Genomic DNA, 25,755 nt, shown 5'->3' with positions numbered 1-25,755 from the left:
GTTGAACCTCTCTATCCTTCAATATCCTGCTTTATCGCCTTTGCGTCCAAGAAGTATTTCGCGTACTTCGGCTCGACAAAGATAGCCCTGCATTGCAACAGCAACTGCCCTTCAACATCCCTTACCGTCCCCTTCACCGTCGCTTTCCTGCCCTTCTGCTCCACCAACTCTGTCTGCACTACGATAAATTGATCCGCCATTGTAGGCTTGCGATAGTCGATCTCTAGTCTGGCTGTAACTCCGACCTTGCCTGGCAGATTGTACATTGCAGTTCGAGCCAAAGCTTCATCGCATATTGTTGCTAGCATTCCACCGTGCACGATCCCATCATGTCCACACACACTTGGACCCAGGTGAGTAACAATAGTGGAGTCGCCTTCCGCACCACCCAGCTCGCGTGCGCCTTTGCCGGTTTTGGTGAACACAAGAGGTGGGATGGCGAGCATGCCAGGCCCACGCAACGACCCAGCGGTGAGGTTATGCTGAGCTTTCTCCCGACTGTATTTGAGGTAAGGACGAGTCATGATGTATTGGTGTGTGTCTGCAGCGCCTCCTTCCACGGGTGGACCAGAGACAGCGACGTTAGCGCCTGGGATACGGCCGTGAGCGGGGACTTGGACGGTGGTGGAAGGATCGAGGTCTGTGATGGATTTACCTTGGGATCGGAGAACTTCGAGTTCTGCTGCCGATCCGTGAGCTACCGAGGTTGATTTGAGGGGTTGAATGATGGGCAGGGAGTGAAGTGCGTCTTCGATCGCTCGAGTGTAAGCTTCTGCTTCTGGTCCATCGCTTTTCAAACGTGGTGGGGAGGGAGGTTTGAAAATAAGTTTGACAATTTGTGGTGGATACATGGAACCGAAAAGATAAGACGTGACACCGACGAGGGAGAGGGCGATGGTGGCTTTGACTAGGTTGATGCCAGCTGCTTTCGGTGCTGGGGTCGTTGTAAGAGGTCGACGTGCTGAAAAGCCTGTCGAGGCTGTTATTGTTGGCGATGCAACTGTTGCTCGTGATGTGAATAGGGTTGGAGAGGAGGTCAGACGCAGTGGTGATGCCGATGCGAGACGAGCACTTGGCGAGGTAGAGGCGATGAGCCTGGCCGAGCCAGCAGCTACCGAGGATGATGCACGCATCGTGTTTCTATTCGATGCCGATGAGAGAAAGATGGAGCAGGATTGGTGTTCAGGATGCCCAAGTTGATAGGACGTATGGTGTTGATGACGGCCAAGAAGCAAGAAGTGCTGCGCTTCCTTCCCCTCATGCAATCGAACGTGTCGGTGTTGAGCTCGGCAGAACTGTAATGGGTGTCTTTTCCACGCAATTAAAAAAAAAAAAAAAAAAAAGATAGCCGGTCCCTCCGAGTGGGAGAGGAGAGAATCTTCGAAATTTGGCTTGAAACCGTCAACTCGGATGAATTTCCAACAATTGAAAATCGAAAATCGAAAAAAATAAGATTATAACTGCAGCACCTAGGATTCCCGCGTGGTCCCCCACCGCAGTACTGACTAGGCGATACCTTGCTTAACTTCGCAGATCGGACGGGATGCGGTGCTTTCAAGGTTCTATGGCCGCAGATGTGTATCTAAATCATGCAGCTGCTTATGACTGGTATTTCAATAGAGATCATACCCCGATTCCCGATGCTTCTCTCCACATATCGAGGCTTTCAACGCCCAGGAAAAAAGTTAGACACCCACACACACACGCAACACAACACAACACTTGGCGGAGGCCAAAGCTCACTCAGCTCTTCTTGAAAACGCACGCACCACCAACATCCTGTCACAAGCATTTCTTCCACCTGATCACCATCAAATCATACCCACGAGTGCTTCATCTTTCCTCTGCATCAGTCGACGGTCATACAAGATGCCACAGACCTTCTTCCAGGAACAGGAATTTGCCTATCCATGGCATCAGACTGCCAATGGTAAGTCCCCTGCGCCTTCCACCTCTTCTCCATCGCTACACCTCGCGGACATCATCCTCCTGACCCCTCCTTCTGTGCACTGACAGCCGTCTGGAACAAATACCCAAACCCACACGCAGACCACGTCGTCTCAGTCGACGTACTCGACCAATCCTTCGATCCCAACTCCGGCCAACTTCGCACAGAACGGATCATCGGTGTTCGTCAAGGCGCTCCCGGTTGGCTCGTCCGTCTCGTCGGCGCAAGCGAAGACACGTATGTTCGAGAGATAGTCATGGTCAACCCTTGGACAAAACAGTTCCAGATGACAAGTACGAACTTGTCGCTCTCCCAATACATGCTGGTTAAAGAGTACATCACATATACACCGAAAGAGAATCGCCGAGGTTTGGGGGAAGGGACCATGCTCAATCAGGTTGCCGATATTAGTTGTACCGGATTTACAGGGATATTGTCAGGAGCGGCGAGAAAGGTGGAAGAGTGGTCGTATAACAGGTTTAGAGACAATGCTGGGAAGGGAAGGAGTGGGTTACAGAGCGTGTTGGATTCGCTTTATGGGTTGGCGTCACCTTTCTCAGCGTGAACAACACTCAAGTAGGATATATAGTAAAGGGAATGCAATCGACAAACATTCAGTCTTTGCTGTACCAAGCGTGATGAAAGCCGAACAGAGCGTAAGATTAAAACATCAAGAAGCAGAAAGCATTTAAAGCAAACCGAAACCCTACCACCAACACCCCGCTATCCTCTAATTACCCCCCTCAACGATCTGTCTCCTCTTCCCATTCGCATGTCTCCTAACCTCACTCGCACTCCTCTTCCCCAACAAGCCCATCATATTCCTCCACGTATTCCCCCTCCTCCAGAGGGCAACTTCAACCCGGGCAAACTACTAAACATCGGAACCGGCACATCCTTCCTCCCCCACCACCGGTTCAGTTTTCCTTCTTATCCATACCACCCTGCTTCTTCGCTGGCTCCTTCACCTGCACGTTCGGCGCAGCATAACTCTTCTTTTCCGGATTATCCACCAAAAACGGATGTGCCTCTGTGTTGAACACGTACCTATCCAAATTCGCTGTCTCCGGATCAGCAAAGATCAGATATAGATACTTGAACGTTTCCGCATACAAGAACGATTCCGAATCATCCAGCTGGGTCGGATTCGTCGAGTTGACATTGGCCAAGGCAGCCAGTGCACCATTTTGCTTCGCCAAACAATTTCGATAGATCGATTGCCAAGCATTCCAGGCTATCTCTTGCCATTTTGCATCACCGGTGGTGCGGTAGGCGTAGAACACTGACTCCATCACTTCAGGACGGAGGACGTATTCAGTTATCTCGAAATCGAATCCGTGTTCGCGGTAGAAGGGGGCATTGTTGATGGTGATTCTGTTGGTGTTGTTTCCTTGGCCGATGAAGACGAAGCTTTCAGGACCAATGCCTGAGGGGGAAGAAGAGTAGGTATTGGCGCAAGCTGCGGTTAGGGATTGACCGTACTTGTCGAATGTGGGCTGCCCGATCATCTTTGCGCCAAGGATCCAGTTTCCGCCTGCGAAACAGCCCAAGTGGGACCATCGCGGAAGATTGCCACCTCTCGTTTCAGAGTAGTCGGTCAAATAAGTCAACTTCCCTTCCTTCGTCTGTTCGGGATGTTCAACCAGATACTCGATCGAGCTCGCAACAGAATTCACCCAAGTTGGAATCCAAACATCCTTATCATCACCAATCAGATACGCATACTTGATCAGATACTCAAAGAAGCTATCACTTCCACCTCCCCAAGTCACATAATCATCCGTAGGTTGACCCGTAACCGGGTTATACACCTGAGCGAACAACCCCGGAAACACGCCCTTTGACTCTGCGATCGTCTTCATAGTCTTCTTTGCCAGCTTCAAGTATGTAGGATCACCGGTATACTTGGACAACCTATCCATCTCCAAAATCAGCGTTCCCGTTTCAGCTATACCCGACTTAGTACAAGCATCCGGAGGCGTAAACTTGTTCCACTTCAGTTTATTACACGGCAATGGGTTCTCACCTAACCAACCCGTCACCAAATGATCACCAACAACCTTCGCCTGATCAATCAGCTTCTGCTCCTCCTTCCCACCCAGCTCATAAGCAGAGATGAGTCCAGCAAGATATCGAATGTTAGTCTCGAAGAGAGAGATGGTTTTGGATGAAGTCTTGGTGAAATCGATCTTTTTAGAAAACTCGACACCGGCATTGTAGAGATCCGTGTGACCCATGAGGAAAGATGTGCTGAGTGAATCCACTACGCTTGCTCCCCAGCCGCCGAAGGGGTCGGCGAAACCGTTGGTTAGGGGGAGAAGGGCGTCGTGATTAGAGGCATATTTGAGGTAGGCGGAATAGGAGGTACGGTATGCTGCTTTGATCTCATCTGCGCGCTGTTTGGAGGTGGCGGACTGGGTGAGGCCTGGTTTTTGGATGGTCACTGCGTTGGAGTGGACGGTGAGAAGGGCGAGGAGGAGTCCGACAAAGCTTTTGGCGAGCATCGTTGGGTGAGGTGCTCGGCTGAATGCCGGTGAAGTAAGATCTACGCAATGTATGAAGGTGTGACGGTTTCTAAAGAGTGAAATGAAGCAGGGAGGATGGGGACTATATAATGATCAGGTGATGGGGGGGAAGGGTAGATGAGATCGCTGTGAGCTCATAGGAGAGAGGAGGAAGCCAACACACAAGCTGCTGCCGTTCTCTCACGAGTCGACACCACTCGATTACATCTACGGATGAGGCTGCAAAAGTAGCCCAGGGGCTTCCACGCCATAGCCCCACAAGCGGTAGGACCAAATGAGTCTTGAACAGGCACCTGCGTGTTTAGCCTCGTCTAAAGAGGGGCGGAGCGGCATCGACCGCAAAGCTTAGCCACTTGCGAAGCACTTACCGACCGTCGGGTCCCTCTTTCTGGCTGACATGGCTTGCATGAAGTTCAAATCCTACCTTGTTTCATCTGTGATACGAATGTCGAGCCTCGGCGTAGCACCGTTGACTGACCCCATTAATGAAGCGCGGATCTCGTATCATGTTCATGGGACTAGATTGGGTCAGAAGTCATCCGAGCGCGAGGTTCGATCATTAACCCACTTCATCAACAACCCATTACACGTCCAGGGGAGCCAAAGGAAACGGGTCCGAGAAGCAGGCGAAGCGATCGACCTTGCAGCAGCTGCTGCACGCGGGAGGAACAAGAGTGACAGCTGTCCTGCAGGCATTCCAACCGCAGGTCCTCGACAAAGTGCCAATATAGAATTGACGCCTCAAGACCAAGATGGCGATGATCTATAAGGTGGTAGCTTAGCATTCGGACTTTATGGAAAGCGTTGGACTCGCGTACCGCTCATTTAGCGCGCGACCTGTGCGAAGAGAAGGTAACACGATTGCGCTAAAATGTCTGAACATGATGGAAGAAGGTTCTCCTCAACTTTCGCTTCCCATACCGCTCCACCCTCTGCATCTCGGCTCTTGGCCACTGTCTAAAGTCAGCATCACGAAAACATGTACTGAGAAGTGATGATCGATTGTGATTGCAGGAACAGCGAATCCATTACACACACACTATCTGAACGAGTGAAGGATTGTATGTAATTTATAAAGAAAGAGATAAAGCGATGGGTATACAAAGTATTTGATCAAGAATCATCGAGCGAAACCACGACGATAAAGAGCAAGACGGAGAGGACCTTGATGAGTGGTGAAGAGATGAGTAGGATCACGAGCAGCATGAGCCCCAGGAATTGAGCGTTCGGGACCAGCGCCGAAATACCTTGTTGAGGCGCTTGCTCAATTGCTCCTCTCGACGAGGCTGTCTTGGAAACGTGCTCGAGGGAGCACCGAATGGCAGAGCTGCCTGATGAAGAGGACCAAGAGCTGGAGCGAGGATGAAGAGGTGGCTTGTTGCGTAAGACGCGAGTGGGCGGCGGTGACGGGCCATCACCGGAGACGGGCGCCCGATATGAGGTCCACTGCAAAGCTGGTGTCGAGCCGAACCAAGAAAGTCGCTTCTTCTCATTTGGTCGAGAAGCACAAGGCGGGTCTGACCTGAGATCACCATGTGCGATAGAGGTGCCAGGCGTCGAGAGCGGTGTCGCCGAAGTAGACGTCCATGGAGAGGGGTGCCGACTATCCAGGGTTGAATCGCTCTCACCGATGCTAAGATCGGTCTCCGGCGTAACAGCATCATCGCCTTCTTCTGAAACATGTGCAGTCTCCTTGTGTCGGAAAGCGCGTGCAAAGAACGTGCTAATTCGGCGTCCTATGGGCCTGGGCAGCGAGCTTGAGTGTCGAGACGGTGAGGAACTCAAGCTTGCCACCCTAGTCTCCTCCATCTCATTCTCCGAGTTGGTTGCCATCAACTCGACCGACGGCAACGAGGGGATTGTTGAGGCAAGAACATCTCTGGAGGATTTGCCGATTACTGAGCTGTTCTTCCTCCCTTCGACCTCAGCCACATTCCTACCTCGACCTGTCTTTTCGGAGAGGTGAGCGGAGCGGGCTGGGTCGTCGACGGAACAGCCTCGGCTTCATCGAGTCGCGCCAGCCTCCTTGCTGCTGGTCATCTTCTGGTTGGCAGCTTCGATGATCTGCTCAGCAGCATCCTGGAAGGCTTTGCAAATCTCTTCAGCCAAGTGTTTGAACTCGGGCACATCGTCGCATGAAACGGCGAGCGAGAAGTCATTGGCGTACGAGATCATACCAATAGCCATGGTCGACTTGCCTGGACTCGAAGGTGGCAGCACGTGGTAGCTGTATGCTTCGTGATCGCCAAATTTGACTGGCTTGGGAGGACCAGGAACGTTAGTGGCAACGTGGTACTCGCGGAAGGCGCGGTAGTAGAACTGTCGCAGCAAAGGGTAGTTGGGCAGGTAGGTGATGCGTCGCTTGCAGAAGGCGTTGAAGGTGTCGTAGAGAAGCTTGGGACCGTACGATTTCTTGATTCGACCCATCTCGCGATGAACTTGAGCCAGCTGAGCCTCGAAGTCGGGTTGCTCTTCCTTCTCGAAGCGAAGCCAGGCGATCGAACCGGTAGTGGCATTGCTGAGAGACCAGTCGCCCTTAGGACGTACCGAGATAGGGACAAAAATGGCAACACGCTTGTCCTTGTGCCTTCTGCTGGGATCAACACGCTCCGATGCGATACGAAGAGCACGTGCGAGAATGGCCAAGGCGACGTCGTTGAGAGTGAGGTTGAGCTTCTCAGTGCCGTAGACCTTGCGGATCATCTTGATGTCGTCCATGTCAATACCCTTGCTGTGACAGTAGAGCCTACCAGCAGCACGTGAACGCTTCTCTTGATAGAGGAAGGACTTGCGCTTGCGGAAGTAGAGACCACGAACCAAATGGAAGCCGTGCTGAACGGTGCCCCAAGCAGTGGGCTTGGCCTCTCGCTGACCAGGACGCTTGTTTTGCGAGGTGTTGGAGTCGACCTTCTTCTGGATGTCACGGATACCGACACCCTGCTCCAATGCACCAAGAGCGGCGTGATAGCTCTGGATCATTCCTTGACCGTCGGAGAAGCAGTGGTGAATCTTGATCATCAGTGCGCTGCGACCACCATCCGAGGTGTTGAGTCGGTTGACCACCAAGGCTTCCCAGATAGGCTTGGAGTAGTCGTAATGACGACCGAGGAAATGACCAGCCAGCTTGTTGAGGGCGGCGTCATCTCCGCCATCGGGACACTGGGCAACATGCTCAATGTTTTCCTTGATGTCAAAATCAGGGACGTAACGCCATCGGGCGGGGGAGAAGAGGGAACCAGCCTTCAGGCCCTTGCCATAGCGGGTGCGGCGACCGGCATCGAACTCGCCAGGAGGAGACGATGTGCCAGGCTGACGACGGAGCGTCTGTTTCTCCAACTTCTTTGACAGCTTGGGGTCAAGGTCGACAACGTAGCGGTACTTGGGGTACGTCTGGGCAAGCACCTCGAAGAAGTTCTCGACGGTCTCGAGGTCAAGTTCGGACTTGAACATGTAGATGGAGAAGCACGAGGTGGTGTACGAGTCGTCTTCCATCAACAACGCGAGGTTGTCGATACCTGTGGATGGCTTGACGGGGGAACCCTTGCCGAGCTTGGGTATTTGGCCGTATGCTGCACGCAAGTGACGTTCTCGTGCCTCTCTAGTCTGCTCAGCAGAAGGCAGAGGAGCATCTTCACCTCTACGGAAAGCAGCACCCTGAGCAGCGGCAGAGCCGACTTGTCGCTTCTCGTTGAACTGCTCGTCGCCTTGATGGCGGCTGTAGCGTTTGGAAGTGCGAGGCGAGTCACAAGGGCTATCGACCAAACGGCGAGACGAACGACGGGAGCTTTTGACAGTACGTGTGTGCCCGTCATCATAATGAGAAGCTCGGCCTACTTGGCGATCAGCGGCAGCACGGAGAGCAGCACCCTGCTCAGCAGCGGTGCCGTGACCGTGCTTTGGACGAGGACGATCAGTGGAAGTGCGAACGTCAGTCATAGTGAGTCGGCTGTTGGGGGCTTGCTTGTCGGCTTCGGCAGAGGCTCTTGCAGGCGAGATGGGAGGAGAGCCGATGGAAGAACGGACGAGAGATGGAGTCGGCGCGATGCTTGAGGATGCGTCGTGGTGCTCTTCGAGGCGGTGGTTAGAGTGCTCACTCTCTGCGTCCGAGTTAGGGTGAGATTCGAGGTACGCCAGCTTGACCTGAGTGGATGTGCGTGGACTGCCAAACTCTTCGTCTAAGACTTGTACGGAAGAGTGATGGGAGGTAGGAGGAGGACGATACTTGCGTGCTCGTTCAAAGGTAGGAGGTGGAGGAGAAGAAGATTGCTTCAGGATGGATGGAAGCTCAAACACCATACTGTGTTACGAAGGGCTAGCTCCTGATATACCGAAGTCGCACAAAGACGATCAGCGGGGCAACGTGCCAAAGAACAAAAGCTAAGCTGACTGTGAATGGATGAGCAAGCTTCCTACTGCTGGATCGGCAACAGCGTGTGAGAGAGGAAAGAAGAGCCTCCGGATACAGAGAACCGGATCGTCTGCTGCAAGTGTGGAGGATGGGTGGTAAAGTACCGCCGTTTCGATGTAAAAGAGCGGAGCTAGAATCCTAAAAGGAAAGCTTGCAGTCACAAGACGTGAAGAGGAGCTGAGCTAGTTACTCTGTAGCAAAGACATGCAGGTGAGCAATCTCGCTTACTGGAAGGACAATGAAAGGTCGATCCAGAAGACAGGCGCGTAACGCTTTACTTTCTCTCTTCTCTTACCCAAAGCGGGATTGGATGATGGGAACGGTAGAGACAGGGAAAAAAAAAAAAAAAAAAAAAAAAAACAAAAAACAAAAAAAAAAAAAGTATCGTGGCGTAGATCGACAGAGGAGATTTTGCTGCGGGTGGGCTGTCTTATGACGAAGCAGGGTCCGATTGCCGATTTTATTTATTTATTTCTTTGATCTTTTTTTCTTTTTCGGATATGAAACGCTGCTGAGAAATGGCGTTACGTGTTGAAAAAAAAAAAAAAAAAAAAAAAAGCGTCGGATTTTAAGTGTGTCGGGCGTAGCGGAAGCTGCTTTCTTGGAAGGTCAAAGTGAGGCTGATGACAATCAAGAGCCAAGAAGTACGATGAGGTGATGCTGTGCCTGGATTCCAGGCTTGGCGTAGGGTGTGATGGTTTGGTGATAAGACAAGGAAGCCAATACCAGACGGTCTTTGTGCCAGAAGGGTGTCAGCTAGCTTGACTACTTGTCAAGGCTGAAGAAGGTGGTGATAGCGTGAATGGTGAAGATGAAGGTGAAGGCCGGAGGATAAGGAACAGGGTCAAATATTGTCCGACTCTTATATTTGAGAAGGACCTTCTTCGCTTGCAAAGACTTGACAGGGTCTTGCTCAACTCTGCACCACGAGGGTATGATAGGAGAAGGAGAGGCATTCACACGCGAACTTGATTGCACTTTGACAGCCAACGCAAAAGCGTATCGGAGCGCGCCGGTCGTTAGGGTCGGGATTGAGCAGCTGACACCATGATACGATGATAGCACGCAGAACGGAGGTCCGTGTTGTCAATGACATTCACAGTGACAATGAAGAAGGGTGACTGCAGTTCATTTCTGTACTCAAAGGGAAGCGGATGTTCCCACTCTACTGTCATAGGCCGATGAGTAACTCTCTAACACGCCGCGCAATTCCACCCAGGAATGCGACAACGAATGACAAGCAACGAGAAGGAGCCGAAGAACTTGACAGGAAGAACTCTGTCAAGAGACTTATCTGCAAAGCGATGAAGAGTCAGCAATGTCACGGACCCTCACAAAGCTTTGTTCTAGCGATGCTCACATGCAGGGGTGAATGAGTAACCATCTTTGGTCGGCCATCATCGGTGTACCGTGAAACCAGCTCAGCTATTCTTGTTCTCTTCCGTCTGCCATTTCAGATGTTCAGATTCGCGAACAATTCTGTTTCTGGCAGAGCCCACCGAGGCTAATCATTCAGACACTGCCACCGCCGAGCATTGTCCGACTCCCACCCTCGACGCTTTCATCTTTTCTTTAGCAATCCGCGGTACCGAAAACCTGGTTCAATCACTGCTGGAACGATAGAGAGGGTCGGGTAACATCCTCAAAATACCAAGTTTCTCACGCTTGGTCCTATTGACCAGACTCGCCCGCCGAGGAGCCGGGAACGTGTCGACATCTCGGTATGGTGTAAGCTGAGGACACTGAGTCATAAACGCTGAGCAGATCGCAGGCAGGAAACGTCAGTGAAGCAAGCAAGGGGTGCCGCCCTGAATTCTTCGGAGATTTTTCAGCTCGGCAGCTTTTCTTCTTTGCGCTTCTAATGTATCTTCCATGGATCAGATTTGCCGGTATCCTCTTTGGATTATTTCCTAAGACCTTTTTGTTCGCAACATGCACAGTCCTTGGCCCTGGACCAAGCAGGAACCTTGACCAACACGGTTCCCGTGTAGGCTTCATTGTAGGGGTCTTCGTGATCCGCCAGTGGCGGGTATCACGCTCAGCTCCCTGTGAAGTAGGACACGTCACGAGCTCAGCCGAACGCGAGGCTCAGCTGTGGCAGAGTTCAAGCAGAACTCGGCATGTCTGTGGATAGGAACGTTTTTACAAAGCACATTCTGCCGAGATAAAAACAGGGGCCATCTGCTCGCATAAGAACACAGTCACCACTGTTTTTTATTTTATTATTATTATTATTATTATTATTATTATTTTATTTTTTTTGGACAGCTGCACCTTTGTTTGCAACGTGTTCGAACCCTTTTTTTGCGAGGATCGGTGGTGTGAAACCTGAGCGACGGTCGCGCGGTACAGCACAGCACGTCTAGACTCTTTTGCGTCAACTCTTTCACGGACGTCGATCTTTGAGTTAAAGGTATAGACACCGATTCGTTGGGGCCACGATCAGGCCCTCCTTCGCACAGGTGTGTAGCGATAACAATGCTTATCATGTTCAAAAAAAAAAAAAAAATCCAAAAAAAACTGAGACTATAAACATGAGTATATAGACCTTTGACACCATCTTCGAGGACGCTGAGCTGCCTTAGATGAGCCAAGTGTCTCTCCTGCAGAGCTCCTGAGCAGTTGACATAGCAGCCTTCATGCGTTTCACGTGTCTGAATAAGCTTGTGAATAAGCGGCGTATCCTTTCACGAGCTTCGCCCTGTCGACATCCCGGGTAAACCCTGGAAATTTCGACGTATCTTCAACTCTTTGTCGCAAAAATTGCCGACCATCTGGGCAAAGCGACACGCGTCTAGTTGTTTGGAACGCTACCGTGAATCTTGCTTGGCTTTTCTTCTATTGTTTAGAAGCCTCTAGAGCTCGTTGAGCTTTATCGTGACTGCGTTGCCATTGAGTACACTCGCATCGTCATCAGCCGTCGTGATAGAGTGAAAGCGTCAGATCTACTGTAGCAGAATTTCGCCAGAAAATCGTTACCCGCACGTCAAGCAAAGCTCTCTGAAAATTCTCCGTACCCGAAAATCGGAGAATTTTGCAAGATTTTCGTTACTTCATTTCAGTCATTGCATCGATCTGCAGCCCGCTGCGGTAGCTTCAACTTGTCTAAGGGTCTGACTCTCGATGCTTGTCTAAAATTTCCCATCTGAGCCTGTCGATCCTCGACTCCTGCTTTTTCTGCATCATAAGATGTGGGCTGCTGTGTCAGATTCGCCGGCGAGCAGGCCTCATCTTGCATGCTCGCCGACAAATCATCAAAGCGTCTTCACGGAAGGTCACTCTCCGGGTTCAGGCAACTTGACATGCTCAGCGAACAGCAAATTGATGATCGCTCAAGCAGGGTTGTGAAAGAGGACATGCTTAAAGCAAGGACCGACTTCCGATCCCGTTGCGTCAACTTGAAATGGAAAGACCGACAAAGGGGACTTGAAAGGATGTCAACGTTGATGTCGGCGTCGAGAATTCCCACGCCATTGATTTCTTTGATATCACACCTTACGGTTGTGGTCAGCCACATTTTGTCGTTGATAGCATGTCTTGAAGTCAGCTGACCCGGAGAGATTCATGCTGCTATCTCACTTACGGTCCTATCTGCTTTTCATGCTTCACAGCCGAGAGGCCATGTTTAGGGGCCCTTGCGTGCACGATAAGAACTCGTATCTGACAACCTTTCTTTCACTATCCAAACCCTTCTGCCTCCTTTCTTCGGACTTGCCAGGCATCTGAGCTTTCACTTTGACCCTAACACGGTCCCACCAGTCCGATCCGACGCTCGTACAATCACTCATTGCTCTAAACTCGGGCAGTGGCGCCAAATGGGACCAGGCTTGTTTTACCTTCAGCCTCCGTCGCCTTCCGATGATACGCTAGGACACATGACCGGTGTACAATGGATCATAACCACCGGCGCTTTCAACTCTGTCCCTTACCCAGCGCACCGTCCTGGTGTCGCGTGAAACGACGTGAGAAACAGGAACGCAAGATGCCATTGGTCATAAGGTCGACATATGCTTTCGAGACACACCGTAAATGCTCGTAAATGGCCATGCAGATACATTTCGCTGCCATGAAGTGTGAAGACGATGTCCGGTCCGGAACTGCTTCCGATACCGAATGGAGCAGCTTCAGAATGTGTTTCGAATAAGTTAGCGAGTCCCAATCAAGCCAAGAATTTGAACGTGACCAAGATTGCGCCAAGCACGGCGTCGAGCAAGGTTGACGCTATCAACTCAAAGATCACGACCTGCCAAGATCTCTCAGCACCGGCAATGACTTTGCAAAGGTCTGATACCACATCATGCTGCGACACATACAGGTTCAAACTCGACTCGAGTCACCACGCTCGCAAATTAGCAAAACTATCGGCACCCTCAAATCACGAAAGCAAGCAAAGGGTTCATAGGGACGTCATGCTTGCAGAGAGCGGTAAAAAAGGTGTGGCAGTGTCGAATCTGCATCAGGAACAGCTGCGCGTAGAAACCACATGGCAGTGAGGGTTTCCAGATGAAAAGCGTGAAAGTCGTTATTTTACAATAAAGACAAACGTGCCAAGGTCTAACAGACCAGCCCCGGCTGCACATCGGGATGGGTCTGCAAATGATCTACAGATGCGCGGCTATGTCCCACCTCCACACTTTCACCCGGCATTTGCTGCTTGGCCCAAGCTGGACATCGTTCAACGTTGTATAGCCGCAGCTTCAGCCACTCACACCAACCCTGCGACCATCACATACGCCAACGACACAGCAAGTAAACATGGCCAAACCAGAGCTCCTAATCCAAATCGTGACCGACGTCATCTGCCCATGGTGTTTCGTCGGATCACGTCGACTGAAAGCTTTCCTCTCCTCGGACGACTACAAAACCCAAATCGCTCCCTACGTCAACACCGTCCTCAAAATAGAACCCTACATCCTCGATCCTCGCCTACCTGCATCCAGCTACGATACTCCATACAAGTACTACGACGCGATCGACACCACGCCATACGAGAAACACTCACCGCCGACAAAGAAGTTCTACTACGGATCCAAGTTCGGCGGAAACCTCGATGCGTTCGACGTCAAGATCTCGAGAGCAGCCCAAGAGCTAGGTATGCCCAAGTTCGACTGGACGAGCCAAGGGAAAGTTGGGGCGACTTGGAATGCGCATAGGTTGGTGTTGAAGGCGAGTCAGATGGATGAGCAGAGTGGGGCGTTGGCGAAGGAGGATCCTGGTGCATGTACACAGACGTTGCAGGTGCGTTTGATGGACATCCTCTATGAGGATTTCCATGCGAATAGTAAGGATATGTCGGATGATATGTATCTTGCCGCTGTAGCAAAAGAGTTTGGACTTTTTGGATCGGAGGAAGAGGCGAGGAAGTGGTTAGAGTCGGATGATCTCGAGTACGAGCTAGGTAATAAGCTGCAACAAGCCGAGATGAACGGCGTTCAAAGCATTCCTTTCTATATCGTCAACGTAAGTATCACTCCTTTGGCTTCAAGGAGTTCAATCTCAGGCAAAAGCTGACAGAACCTTTGTTTCTCTCCAAATTTTATGATCTTGATTTTACAACGACGTCAGGACGGCGCGGATCACATGAGCGAGACCGGCTTGCACGATTCTTTCCTTAAGATGATGCAGATGGCTGTTGCCCCTTATGCGCGCTAGTCATTGGTCGGAGAATGCTGAATTCGACCATGCTTTCCAGACATTTTTCGCACCGATGCCAGCAGGGTGTGGATTGCTACCATGAATCCACTCTGAGCCTTCCAAGTTTGTTAATAGGAACAGGGTGGATGGTCGGAGACCTGAAGTCGACAATCTTTTGGCTAGATCGAGATTGTGGCGGAGAGTATTGGAGGATGTGGGAGCGGTAAAGAGGCGTGTTGGGAAGCATCTGCCGGATCATTTGGTGAGTGTCAAGTTGTTCGGCCGCGCTGCTGCCAAGTAGGCGGATTGCGGTTAGGTGGAGCTTCTGCTTAGAGTTTCGACTTTGATCTGTCTAGATAGATGTGCCCATCGTCTTTGTCAGGATAGATATGCTTGTCGTTTCAGTAATGCCAGTCATATTCTGCACCACGATGATGTGTTTGGCTTGTGTCTAAAGATTGCGGGCGTTTAGATTACAGGAAAAGAGTACAGATTAGCGTACATATACATTGCATCGCCGTCAACGTATAGCTGGCGATCGAAGCTTGGATCTAGGAGAGGCATTAGCATTAGCAGCCCGAGTAAAAGGATCTGAGGGGTATGCATGGAAAAGTCTATAAGGAAGTCTATCTATGAAAAGTCTATATATGAAAAGTCTATGTATGTCAAAAGAATGAGCGTCGGGTGACTAAGAAAAATAAGGGCTGCCAAAGTAAGCGACGCTTTCCCGCCACGATTCTGCGTCCTCACTCCAAACTCGTTCAAGCACATCTGCTGCCGAAGCTGGCCCTGAGGTACCTTTCCACTGCGCTCGATGCACGAATTGGCGAACCTGGTTGCGCTCAGATACGTTCTGCGCGTACGAGCCGAGCACGACGGCGGGCCACATGAGTCCCGACTCCAACTTGTCCGGTACTGCGGCCAGGAGCGAGATGCTGCGAGATACTAGATCGCGAATGTTCTGGCTCGAAGCGGGACGGTTGAAGACCGTGACGTACAGATCGACGAGAAGGGCGTTGCGGTAAAGATGGTTGCCAAGGCGGAGTCGGTTGACCTGTTGTTGCTTGATGTCTGCCTCGCTGCCAGTCTGAGGAGTAACAAAGAGCGAACCCGACCTATAGGCCGTGAGAATGGCGGTGCTGGATGTGTCGCCATTCGTGAGAGCTGGTGGAGGAGGCATTTGCCTGCTGCTCTTGTCTTCGTCCTTGTCTTGTGAGAATTTGCCGTCGATGCTGTCGAGCACCTGGAGCTGCTCAGTCTCGCTGAGAATGGCAATGGCACCCTTCCAGAAAGTTCCGGCCTCCAGATCGCGGATGATCAGACCAAGCTCTTCTCTATGTGCAAGACTGTCGAGGGCTGCTGAGCCATCTTCTGCCTCACGACGACTACTCTTGCGGTCGCCGTAAGCGTTAGCCTCGGCTTGCTTGAACTTTCGCATCGTGTCGAGCGTCTCGATGACGAGCTCAAAGGTGACCATGGAAACGCTGTACGTCGTCTCTGATACAGTGTTTCGCGTCTGATCAAAAATAGCAGCATCGGACTCGTTCCAGTTAAAAGGCAGAAGTCGACGCAATCGAGCGGGATTGTAATCCCAGTCGGTGATGGCAGTGTACTGGGAGAGGTAACACTCGTACAGACCCACCACAGTGCCCAGGAGGAGAAGCGTACCGTAGTTGGAGAGGTTTTCGGGCATAAACATGGGTGGCTCTTCAGGAGTGCCGTCAGTGGGCTCGCCGGTCACTGAAGGGAAGAGTCGATGCGAAGAGACGTGCTCAACGGCATCGGCAAGGTACTGCTCGCACTGGTTGAAGTACGAAGGCAGCATGAGCGACTTGCCAACAGAGCTGCATGCCAGAATGAGAAGCATCATAACAGCTGCATTGCTGCCGATCGGAAGCTCAGCGGTAGGTGTGCTCGAGCTCGACTCGATGACTGAAAAGCGTCGACGACGGCTGGGTTGCCCTTGAGTCTGCAAGGCTTTGATAGAAGCCAAGTGATGACGGTTGGCAAGCTCGAGCAGATCCGTTGCTTCATCGTCTGCATTCTTGCTCGAACTGCCGTCCTTGGCCGCCGCAACTCCATCTTGTGGGCTACCTGTTGCGGTCTTCTTGCTCGTGTTAGCAGAGGACAAGTTGGCTCGCTGCGTCGCAATCATGGCTGCCAAAGCATGCGCCATCGCTTGGCCTTGACTCATGCGTGCGATGCCTTGGAGCAGATTGAAGTAGGCCTTTGCGCCCTTAGTCTGCTCTGTTACAATCGAGAGCGAGAGCGATGGCAGTCCGTCCATGAGCTGCTCCGGGTCGAGCTCGGCGGAAGAATAGTCCAGAACAAGCTTTTGTCGTGGCAAAGCAGCGCCCGAAGATGATGTTAGGCGAGACGAAGGACTCGGTGATGCGTGAGACTGCAAGTCAGAAACGCGAGCCAGAGGAGGCAGGGAGTTGACATTGGCTGCATCGTGGGAAGGTGGATACACGCGCGAATCAGGAGCGACCGACTCTGCACTAGCTGTTGTCACTGGACCCTGGTGTCGACCATTGGCAAAGACAGGACTCGTATGATGGTCCGGAGACGTGTTGACCGAACGAGTCGAAAGGTCAGGGGAAGCGGTGGGACGATGCTGCGGCGGTGATACAGTGTGGATGGGCGGGAGTGAAGCTGAGGCGGCTATGGCCACAGAGTTAGGCTGATGCGGTGAGATGGACGGAAGCGTGACACGAGCCTTCCCCCTGCTGCTTGTCTGGCTCTGGTTGGAGGGGATCCTGTGATGAGCATCAAATGGCTGACGTGCGCGAGCGTCCTGATACGCTGGGTTGGACGAAGTCGAAGAGGCTGAGGAGGAGAACTCATCGTAACGAGTGCGTTTGGAGACATGCTGCTGCGAAGTGTGGTCCCAGTCTGCAGCTGCACTCGCTGACAGAGGAGGAGGTGGGAACTGCTGCTGAGGGAGTTGGGCATGAGCGTTGCTGTGCGGCCCGTGGTGATAGGGATGATGAGAACCATTTTGCACAGGCGCCGGCGGTGAATGACGCTGGTAGCCTGATGGTCTCTGGGCGTGGTAGTCTCGGTGTTGCGGCGGTAGTGCATGGCTAGGACCTGGACCAGATGGCGATGCATAGGGATGATGATGGTAAGGATGATGTGAGCTAGGGCCGTGACGAGGGTGATGAGGCTGCGATGAATAGCCAGACGTGGAGGATGACCGTGAAAGCATGGGTGCAGCATGCATGCTGGACAGACTGGTGGGAAATGAAGCCGAAGATGTCTTGGAGGGCGAGGCGTAGTCATTGACTGACATGGAGGTGTTGGACTCAGAAAGCGACTCTGTACTGGCATCTGGGTAGCGACAGTTTTCGCCAGCACGGATACATCGTGTACAATGAGGACGAAGCTCGTCGCATTTCTTCTTTTTGGAGCGACAATTCCAGCAACCCGCTTTGGAGCGCCGAAAGAGCTGGCGCCGCGCCGAGGTGGCCATGCGGACAGAGAGCGGGGTGCCTGCCGCGACCTTGGGGAGAATGAGGAGCGAAATGGGCTGAAGCGTTCAGGCAACGCCAGGCCAGGCCGTATGACAGAAGACTGAAAGGTGATTGTGATGGTGAAGAGATGTGCTGAGTCGGATGGTGGCTGCTGAAGCGATGCGTCTATTCGAGTCGAGAAGGAAAAATGACTTGACTGCTGTGTCAGGTAGAGGTGTGATAATGCTCAAAGTAGAGTTGATGTAACGGTAGCCGACGCTGTGTCAAACAGATGATGATGGAGGTGGGAAGAAAGGCAAGGATGATGAAGATGACAGAGTTGGTTAGCGACGGAAGAGGTGGGCTAGGTGAAGAGGTGGGCGGTGATGAAGGAGGGAGCAACGACGACGAAGGAGAGGTCGAAGTCGAGCGAGCGAGCAAGTCCACCAGCTAGACGAGGCAAAGCAAAGCAGCGATTCAAGTCAAGGAATGAGCGACAGACTTAAGTCTAGACGTTTTGTTTGCAATGGCCGGTGGAACGGGTCTCAGCGGTTGGTATGGTGCAGATGCAGAGGGCAGTCTAAAGATGCAGAAGGGCTGGACAAGTGGAAGAGCTCAAAAGTGGCAAAGTCTGCAAAGGCAAATGAAGGCTGAGGCAAAGACGAGCCGAAGAAGGAGGAAGAGGAGGGTAAGGCGAAGAAGGACGACAGGGAGCGGGAGGAAGAAGAGGAGAATGAGACTGCGCAGCAAGAGTGCAGCGTGATGCATGGAATTAGAAGCCGGGTTTGTTTGTGGCCACGCAAGCGAGGATGGGAGGAAGGCGGTGTTTCGGTCCGAAAAGGCTCAGCAGCAGCAGACGCAAAGATGGGAGCAACAAGGGAAGAGGAACAATGAGGCAAAGGAGTGTCTGAGATCTCGGTCAAAGAGTGCCCGAACAAAGCCCGGCGAGTCAGGCAGCCAGCTACAGAAGCGCTCATGCATTCGAGAGGGTATGATTGACGTCGGGTTCGATCTTCGCTTTGGCTTGGTCTGGTCTCATTTAGGGGATGTGGGACAGGGAATCGAATATGATAGGAGAAAGAATAAAGAGAGAGGAAGAGAGAGACGGGACCAACGAGGGAGGGGGTTGGGCGTGGGCGATGCGTCTCAGAAACAGGCCAAAATGACTAGAGTTACAAACATACGCAGACTCACACATGCACATACACTCGACCCTGCAACACAAGCAAACGGTACAGCAGCAGTCATAGTCACGGTCAACCGCCCCCCCTCTTGGGCACGAAGGGAAAGGAGACGGCGAAATCTGGGCCAAATTGAGCGAGTGAGACTCCCAAAACTGAGCGCATTGCGGCGGAAAAGAAGGAAATTAAGTAAGAAGAAAGAAGGGCAAAGCTGACAGAGACGGGAAAGATACACGCAAGCAAGCCAAGAGAACAGCATGGGCACAAAGGGCCACTGTAACGGCAACGGGGATGGTAACTGCAGCGTGCAATCAACAAGGGAGCACAAGCGAAGAGCGAAGGGGAAGAAAAGGGTGTTGAGGGAAAAGGATCTCCGCTCGGCTATGAATTCTAGTCTAGGGCACAGGAACACACACCCAAAGAGAATAGAGACAGCGGTGGGCGGTTACACCAGCAGCAACAGCATGGAGCATGGAGCATGAGAAACCAAGATAGGAGTGTGAGTTAAAAGCAGGCGGCTGGTGTTGGCTGGCTGGCGGCGGGCGCAACTCAGACAAAAGGCGAATTGGAAGTTGGGTCGAGACGACGAGGCGAAACACAAGGCGAATTTCTTGTGTTTCATTTTTTCTTTATTTCTTTATTATTATTATTATTATTATTGAATTTTTTTTTCCTTTTTTTTTTTTTTTTTTTTTTTTTTTTTTTCTTTTTTTCTTTTTCTTTTTCCTTTTTCCTTTTTCAATAAAAACAATAATAATAAAGAAAGTTCCCGCAGCAGGGACTCGAATTTCCAAGTCCGCCTGTAAACGCGCGTCGTCATTCATTTGCTTTGTTTGCTGTTTACAATTTATCTTGGCTGGGTTAAATCACGACGGCCAATTAGACCTCCGAGACTCTGCTCGCCTACCTCCTCGTGTCCTTGTCTCTGGCCTTGCTTCATCAACCTTCCGTCTCAGAGGGTCGACTCTGAGCTACAATACCATACACGATGTTGAAATGACAGAACCCACTTGTCAATATGGCCGACCAGATCGAAAGCTCCCACCCTCATCGCAAACTTCTAAGAATAGGTCCAATCAGATCCGAATGGGAGAAAGATGGGCGAACAATGCAGTGTAGACAATGAAGCCAAGCGGCTTTGCATTGCCAGGAATCCATGAGAAAGAGGATTGGATTGAACGGATATGCAATTTAAGCCCTGATTCTTGTATTTATAAACGGAGAAAGAGCTTTATTGATGCGCCAACAGATGGGATCGTGCGACCATTGTATGGCTGCAATGCAATCCCGGCTCTTGTTTGCAACGCGATTGTAACACGGAGCCGATAGTGGTGGGCTGTATGGATCTGTACAGTAAGGAGAACAAGCAGTGAGTTTACAGTACACAGTTCCATCTGGCGGTTGCAATGGTTGCCATGGTTGCAATGAGATGATGTGAGTGGGGCAGGGAGCGGGAGTGGGACATGAATGTTTTACATGGTGCCGCCAGCGTCGCCAACACGATAACCTAGTTTTTTGTTGGGTTGCAATGGTGGGTCTGATGGGACGAGTAGGATCGGCATCTTCTTTGTATAACCTCGCTCCATTCAACCACGGCTGCTAAGAAAAACAACGAGACATGGAGCGGCAGGCGCCAACGCCATTGCCGCTGGGAGCCAAGAACTTCCCTGGATACGCTAAGCACTGCAAGATCCAGTCTAAGGCGCGATTTTCCAGCAGGCTAAGCAGAGATAGCGTCGTCGACCACCCTTAGTCTGCACTCGGCTAGGTGTTGCCGCCACTCATACGTTTCACGAAAGACACTACACAAACAGAACCGCGCTGCTAGTGAGAGTGGTGAGTGGTGCTCTTTGTCTAACCCGAGGTTTTTGATTTCATTCAGTGACTGAGCTCGAACCCTGTGACGGAGATGAAGTGGAAAGCGAAGGCGAAGGCGAATAAAAGATGGCGTCGGTGGCTTTCTCTCCGGTAAATCACCTTCAGCCTTGCCGTTGGCTATCTATTCTTCAGGTCTATGATTCCGCTAGGTCCGAGGCCGTGATCACTTGTGGGTGAGTCAGATGACAGAGAGGGTCAAGGAACGACAATTGGAGGCACTTTCATCAGCGCCGATGTAGGCAAAAGGAAGGGGAAATCCTATCGAGAAATCCGAGACATTATTTTGGTTGGCAATCGCCGCTTCGCGCCCAGAAGTCATTTCTTCCTGTGTGTGTCTCCAAGATTACCAGCTGAACCGCTCCCAGCCGCCCCTTCTCTTCCATACCGCGCCTCCTCTTTCTGCCATTATCGCCATTGCCGTTGCCGCCTCCGTTTGTCTTGTCTCGGTGCAAGCTATAGACTGGCGCGCCGCACCTTGAGATTCTATACCGAAGTCGTCGAGTACACCGGTGACGACAATTGTTGTCAATGTCGCAAATGTCTCGCTGAAGGAGCGAGAAACGAAGTGCTCGAGGGGTCCGATGCCGCGGCATGAATCGTGCAGCTTGATTGCTGGCATCTGCTGATGGTCCACAGTATCCCAACCATGTGATTCCAGCATTGCGTTCAGCTTGACCATGGTCGAGGAGCACAGCTGTGTTCCCTGGCAATCCGCTCACCTTACCACCATGCACTGCCAAACTGATGTGCAATCACAATGAAGCAGGTGAGTCCCTCGTGGGAAACACCGACATGCGGCTCCAACGGAACAAGTGTATCCGGGCTTGTGATCTGCTGCTGCTGCTGCTGCTGCCGCTGCTGCTGGTGGTTTAAACTTCTGTTGCAGCGCAACACTGCTCGTGCAGATGCACTTTCTGCGGGCGAATGCACAGTCAAGGCATGCAACAAAACCAATCAAACATCGGTGCCGAGGTTTCTGTTCTGTGCAGGAGAGAGAGGGGAGAGAGAAGAGGCAAAGCAACGGACACATGATGCACGCCGGCCTTTACCAAGGTCGAGGGTCAGAACAACGTGGGAATATAGTCCGACTGCGCGCGCAGAGCAACTCCATCTCATTCGTTTTTCAGCAAGCACGAGGCCGAAGGTATGACATTTCGTGCATCCCTCTCGAAGATGCAGCATGCAGCAGCTTTCAAACCCAGACGTGATCCAGTCTCACCTTCACGCTGTTTCTAGAGTCGGCATCATTGAACAGTCTGCAGGAATTGGCGACAAGAGGCGACAAATAAAGCAGGGAACAGCGACTAACCTACATTCGAAAGCGTAGCGACCGATGCCTGTCATCATCCCCCTCTTTTCGCCAATTGCATTGCCTGACCCTCTCGCCCTCGCCCTCAACCTCAGAGCCGAGCCCTTGTAGCCAATCAAGCTTTGCGGGGGCACAAGCTTACTCTGTAGTCCTCTTCGTCGCCGCTCCACGATTGCCAGCACTGATGAAGCCTGAGTCAACGGGGCGGGTCAATGCATCTTCGCACCGTCTTCGAGCCATCCTTCGGTAGGTCTTGAAGCCGAGACTCTTGTAATTGGAAGCACCTTGCGGTGTTTAAACTCGCTGACGTGATGAGGATAAATTTCCTCCGCATGAAGCTGGATTAGAGTCCTTTTCTCTCCCTCTCATTCTCAAGTTTCCTCTTGCTCGGCGCGTTGCCGCCACGCTACATCCGAGCTTGCTTTGAGGTGAAACGAGCGAGAGTCAGCAAAAGGAGCGCTTGTAGGTGAGTCTTGTTTGTGTGTTTCTCGCCTCGGCAAACGCGATCGGTGGATGAAATTGTGCTCACTCTGCCATCCTGCCTGGCCTTACATTCTTTATGACACAGGTGTGCATACGATTTTGTTCGCGACGTGGCGACGAGAGCGACGAGCGACGAGGCTGTGCTGTGCTGTGCTGTGCTATGCCTTTCGATGTTCGGATGGCCGATGTTGCCGATTTCAGCATCCCGGTCCAATTTGCATTCATCGGCAACCTTGACCTTGGTTCACGCTACTCAACTCGAATCCATCAATCCGACGGCACATACCTCCCGTTTACTGTAGAACAACAAGAACACGGACAGCAAAGGAGTCACACAGTTGCTCGATACAGTCACGATTTTAATATCTGCATGACAGGTCAAAAGCCAAGCGAAGATCGGCAGGCTTTTGCTCGGTGCGCCACCTTTTCTTTTCCTAGGCTGATGATACCATTCCCTCCTTCCCTTCGCCTTCCGTCGGCACGCTAATACACCTTTCCGAGCAATAGCAGCGGAAACGGCTCTCTAGATCGCAAGTGCTTCGATCCTTGTACCGCCCCTTGCCTTTCTGACCATGCTGGCCCTGCTTCTGCATGATAACAAGGCGACGTTGTTCGCTGGACCCTGACCATTCTTTTCCCACCTGCTTTTCATGCCATTCAGACGAGCGTGAAGCCGAACCCATGGCTCCTGATTCTCGTCGACAGCCCTACGCCACTTTCTCAAAACGTAAGAAAGAACCTGGATAGCCCACGTTGGAAAACGAGCATCTTTAGCTCGCCTCGCTTGTCTTAATATTGTGGTGTTTGTGACTCGGAATCCCTCGAACTAGCCTGGACAAGCAAGCACTCGGCCTCCAGTAGTACACCTGCGCCTCAACGACTTCATAACCTGACTAACATCGTTGCACGGACCGAGGAAGAGCACCGCTGATCAACGATTGGCAACCATGCACACCCACGCACACTGTCACAGTCTCTTCGTCACCAACGAAGGGCATTGCTCGATCTTTTGTTTGAGAAGCATGCAGCACCAAGACATCCCAACGTTGCTTGATCGCAGTGTCGCTAAAACCGCATCCTCTGACCTTACACCTGATAAACACAAGCACCACCAGCAGGCTGTGTATCGAAACAAGCATCTTCCAACTGTTCCTTTGTCAATTCCGGCCATCTCTTCGCATAATACTGCGTTCTCATCGCCGAAATGAAAACTTGCACTTTTGGTTTTGCAACCAAATGAACTGTACATCCACCCCAACCAGCGCCAGTCAATCTGCTTCCCAAGCTTCCGTTCCTCTTCGCAATATCAACCACCTCGTTTAGCTCGTCACAGCTGCAATTGTAAAGATCGCGCAACGACGCTTGCGATCCATCCATAAGCGCTCCTAGTTGCTTGTACACCTCGGTGTTTTCTTCGGGGGAGCAAGGCGATTGGTGAGCTCTACAAAGTGCTTGGAACTGTAGTACGCGGAGGGATTCCGTGAAGACGTGCTTAGACCGCTTATAGAGCTCGAAGGTTTCAGCTTGGATTGGGAAAGACGAAAGGAACTCCTCCTCGAACTCTGCACCCGAGTAACCGGTAAGCTTTTCCACTTCGTTGCGAGGAAGTGCGTGTTGCAGAGTCGCATAAAGGGAGTCGACTTTTTCTTCAACAACTTTGATCCGCGCTGCCTCCTCTCCACTCTTCTCGAACGTCTCCTTCACAGCAGCACTGTTTTCCATCTCTAGCTGCAGCCTTGCCTTGCCACCGTTTTCTTGGAAATAAGTCTCTAGTACGCCTCGCAGATCTTTACATGCTTTCCCCTTTGCCGCTTTCAAATCCAGATAGTTGGCAAGTGCGCGAGCAGCCATCCTAGTCTCCACTACACGGAGGTTGTAGTTGACCGGACCAGTAGCCTTTTTGTCGGAGACAACAAGAGTGTTGACAATAACAAACGTATGATCTGGCATACTAGGCGGCAATCTTGTCGGCTGCACCGAAAGTGTCGGATAGAAGGAAATGTAGAGAGCATGATGGGGAATACTAAAAATCGATGCACTCTGATCCATCCCACCCGAATTGACCCCAACTAGACGCTCGGATTCGATAGCTACCTCTGCCATCTCCTTCCTATCGATCAACTGCCGTGCTCCGAACGCTTGCAATACGACAATGCTCGAACACGTCGTCATTGCCGCAGACGAACTCAGGCTTGATTCAGGAGGAATTGTTCCGTCGACCAGAACTTCGATCTTCACTGGTCGCTTCTTATTTGCCTCCTCAAGCACATCCTTGGGTAGATGAGAGTGTAAACCCTTGAAAGCGACCTTGAAATAGTTGGCCCATCTTTTGTTCCCTTCGTTCAAGAGTTGCACTTGGTCAGGGGAGTGATAGAAAGAGGTGAAGGTCGTAGCCTCGAATCTTTTCGTCGTGTTCTTAAGCACCACTTCGACCTGATCAGAGGCGGAAGGGGAGTAGTGGACTTTAGTAGCCATAAGAATATCTTTTTCGATAGCAGCGGGGAAGACAGAGAATCCGACATAATCGATATGTTCACCAATGAGATTGACTCGTCCGGGTGCACGAGCGATAAAGTCGGGCGCTTCGCCATTAAAGGCGGATGAGAAAGAGGAGGCGAGTGAAGACCAGCGAGAGGAGTTTTTGAGGAGTCCAGCAGGGGAATAGATCGAGTCTAGAGAGGTGACTAGTGGGACTGGGTCCGAAACCTTTGAAGCTGTCATTGTTGCGAATTAGCCCGAGTGGAACGGTCGAAGGATGAGGGATAGCGGGCGAGAGGGTGGAGATGGTGTGGAAGGAAGAGAAGGAGAAATCAGGAGAAGAAGTAGTTGCAGAGGAAAGCGAAGGGCAAGAGGATGATGACGAAGACCGACAGACTCCAGCCTTGAGAGTAAGCGCAGAAAAGCCACTCCACACTCGCGAATCCTCGCACTTTC

The 25,755-nt window shown here is 51.7% G+C and overlaps 10 protein-coding genes and 1 non-coding gene across 11 annotated transcripts; 3 read left to right on the top strand and 8 right to left on the bottom strand.

Moving 5' to 3' along the window:
- Positions 1-11: 11 nt before the first annotated feature.
- UHO2_02425 (uncharacterized protein) lies at positions 12-1,133 on the bottom strand (the record flags this gene model as incomplete). Its single annotated transcript, XM_041555213.1, has 1 exon — positions 12-1,133. The coding sequence occupies one exon, from the start codon at positions 1,131-1,133 to the stop codon at positions 12-14; it is 1,122 nt and encodes a 373-aa protein (XP_041411147.1).
- A 324-nt stretch (positions 1,134-1,457) lies between these two features.
- UHO2_10187 lies at positions 1,458-1,572 on the bottom strand. Its single transcript, XR_005960695.1, has one exon. It is a non-coding gene; the product is annotated as a ribosomal RNA (ribosomal RNA).
- Positions 1,573-1,869: 297 nt separating this feature from the next.
- UHO2_02424 (uncharacterized protein) lies at positions 1,870-2,513 on the top strand (the record flags this gene model as incomplete). The annotated part of the gene is made up of 2 exons (XM_041555212.1): positions 1,870-1,930; positions 2,017-2,513. 2 exons carry the CDS (start codon positions 1,870-1,872, stop codon positions 2,511-2,513), a joined length of 558 nt encoding a protein of 185 aa, XP_041411146.1.
- Positions 2,514-2,865: 352 nt separating this feature from the next.
- On the bottom strand, positions 2,866-4,452 carry UHO2_02423 (uncharacterized protein; the record flags this gene model as incomplete). The annotated part of the gene is made up of 1 exon (XM_041555211.1): positions 2,866-4,452. The coding sequence occupies one exon, from the start codon at positions 4,450-4,452 to the stop codon at positions 2,866-2,868; it is 1,587 nt and encodes a 528-aa protein (XP_041411145.1).
- Positions 4,453-4,870: 418 nt separating this feature from the next.
- Positions 4,871-5,242, top strand: UHO2_02422 (uncharacterized protein; the record flags this gene model as incomplete). The annotated part of the gene is made up of 1 exon (XM_041555210.1): positions 4,871-5,242. One exon carries the CDS (start codon positions 4,871-4,873, stop codon positions 5,240-5,242), a length of 372 nt encoding a protein of 123 aa, XP_041411144.1.
- Positions 5,243-5,586: 344 nt separating this feature from the next.
- Positions 5,587-6,282, bottom strand: UHO2_02421 (uncharacterized protein; the record flags this gene model as incomplete). The annotated part of the gene is made up of 1 exon (XM_041555209.1): positions 5,587-6,282. The coding sequence occupies one exon, from the start codon at positions 6,280-6,282 to the stop codon at positions 5,587-5,589; it is 696 nt and encodes a 231-aa protein (XP_041411143.1).
- Positions 6,283-6,477: 195 nt separating this feature from the next.
- On the bottom strand, positions 6,478-8,769 carry UHO2_02420 (uncharacterized protein; the record flags this gene model as incomplete). Its single annotated transcript, XM_041555208.1, has 1 exon — positions 6,478-8,769. One exon carries the CDS (start codon positions 8,767-8,769, stop codon positions 6,478-6,480), a length of 2,292 nt encoding a protein of 763 aa, XP_041411142.1.
- Positions 8,770-13,636: 4,867 nt separating this feature from the next.
- Positions 13,637-14,533, top strand: UHO2_02419 (uncharacterized protein; the record flags this gene model as incomplete). Its single annotated transcript, XM_041555207.1, has 2 exons — positions 13,637-14,341; positions 14,447-14,533. The coding sequence occupies 2 exons, from the start codon at positions 13,637-13,639 to the stop codon at positions 14,531-14,533; spliced, it is 792 nt and encodes a 263-aa protein (XP_041411141.1).
- A 670-nt stretch (positions 14,534-15,203) lies between these two features.
- Positions 15,204-17,990, bottom strand: UHO2_02418 (uncharacterized protein; the record flags this gene model as incomplete). Its single annotated transcript, XM_041555206.1, has 1 exon — positions 15,204-17,990. The coding sequence occupies one exon, from the start codon at positions 17,988-17,990 to the stop codon at positions 15,204-15,206; it is 2,787 nt and encodes a 928-aa protein (XP_041411140.1).
- A 3,382-nt stretch (positions 17,991-21,372) lies between these two features.
- UHO2_02417 (uncharacterized protein) lies at positions 21,373-21,708 on the bottom strand (the record flags this gene model as incomplete). The annotated part of the gene is made up of 1 exon (XM_041555205.1): positions 21,373-21,708. The coding sequence occupies one exon, from the start codon at positions 21,706-21,708 to the stop codon at positions 21,373-21,375; it is 336 nt and encodes a 111-aa protein (XP_041411139.1).
- A 2,199-nt stretch (positions 21,709-23,907) lies between these two features.
- UHO2_02416 (uncharacterized protein) lies at positions 23,908-25,542 on the bottom strand (the record flags this gene model as incomplete). Its single annotated transcript, XM_041555204.1, has 1 exon — positions 23,908-25,542. The coding sequence occupies one exon, from the start codon at positions 25,540-25,542 to the stop codon at positions 23,908-23,910; it is 1,635 nt and encodes a 544-aa protein (XP_041411138.1).
- Between the last annotated feature and the right edge of the window lie 213 nt (positions 25,543-25,755).

Source organism: Ustilago hordei (genome assembly GCF_900519145.1).
Source record: "Ustilago hordei strain Uho2 genome assembly, contig: UHO2_contig_04, whole genome shotgun sequence".
Classification (NCBI taxonomy): domain Eukaryota; kingdom Fungi; phylum Basidiomycota; class Ustilaginomycetes; order Ustilaginales; family Ustilaginaceae; genus Ustilago; species Ustilago hordei.
This window is presented reverse-complemented; position numbering and strand designations above follow the sequence as displayed.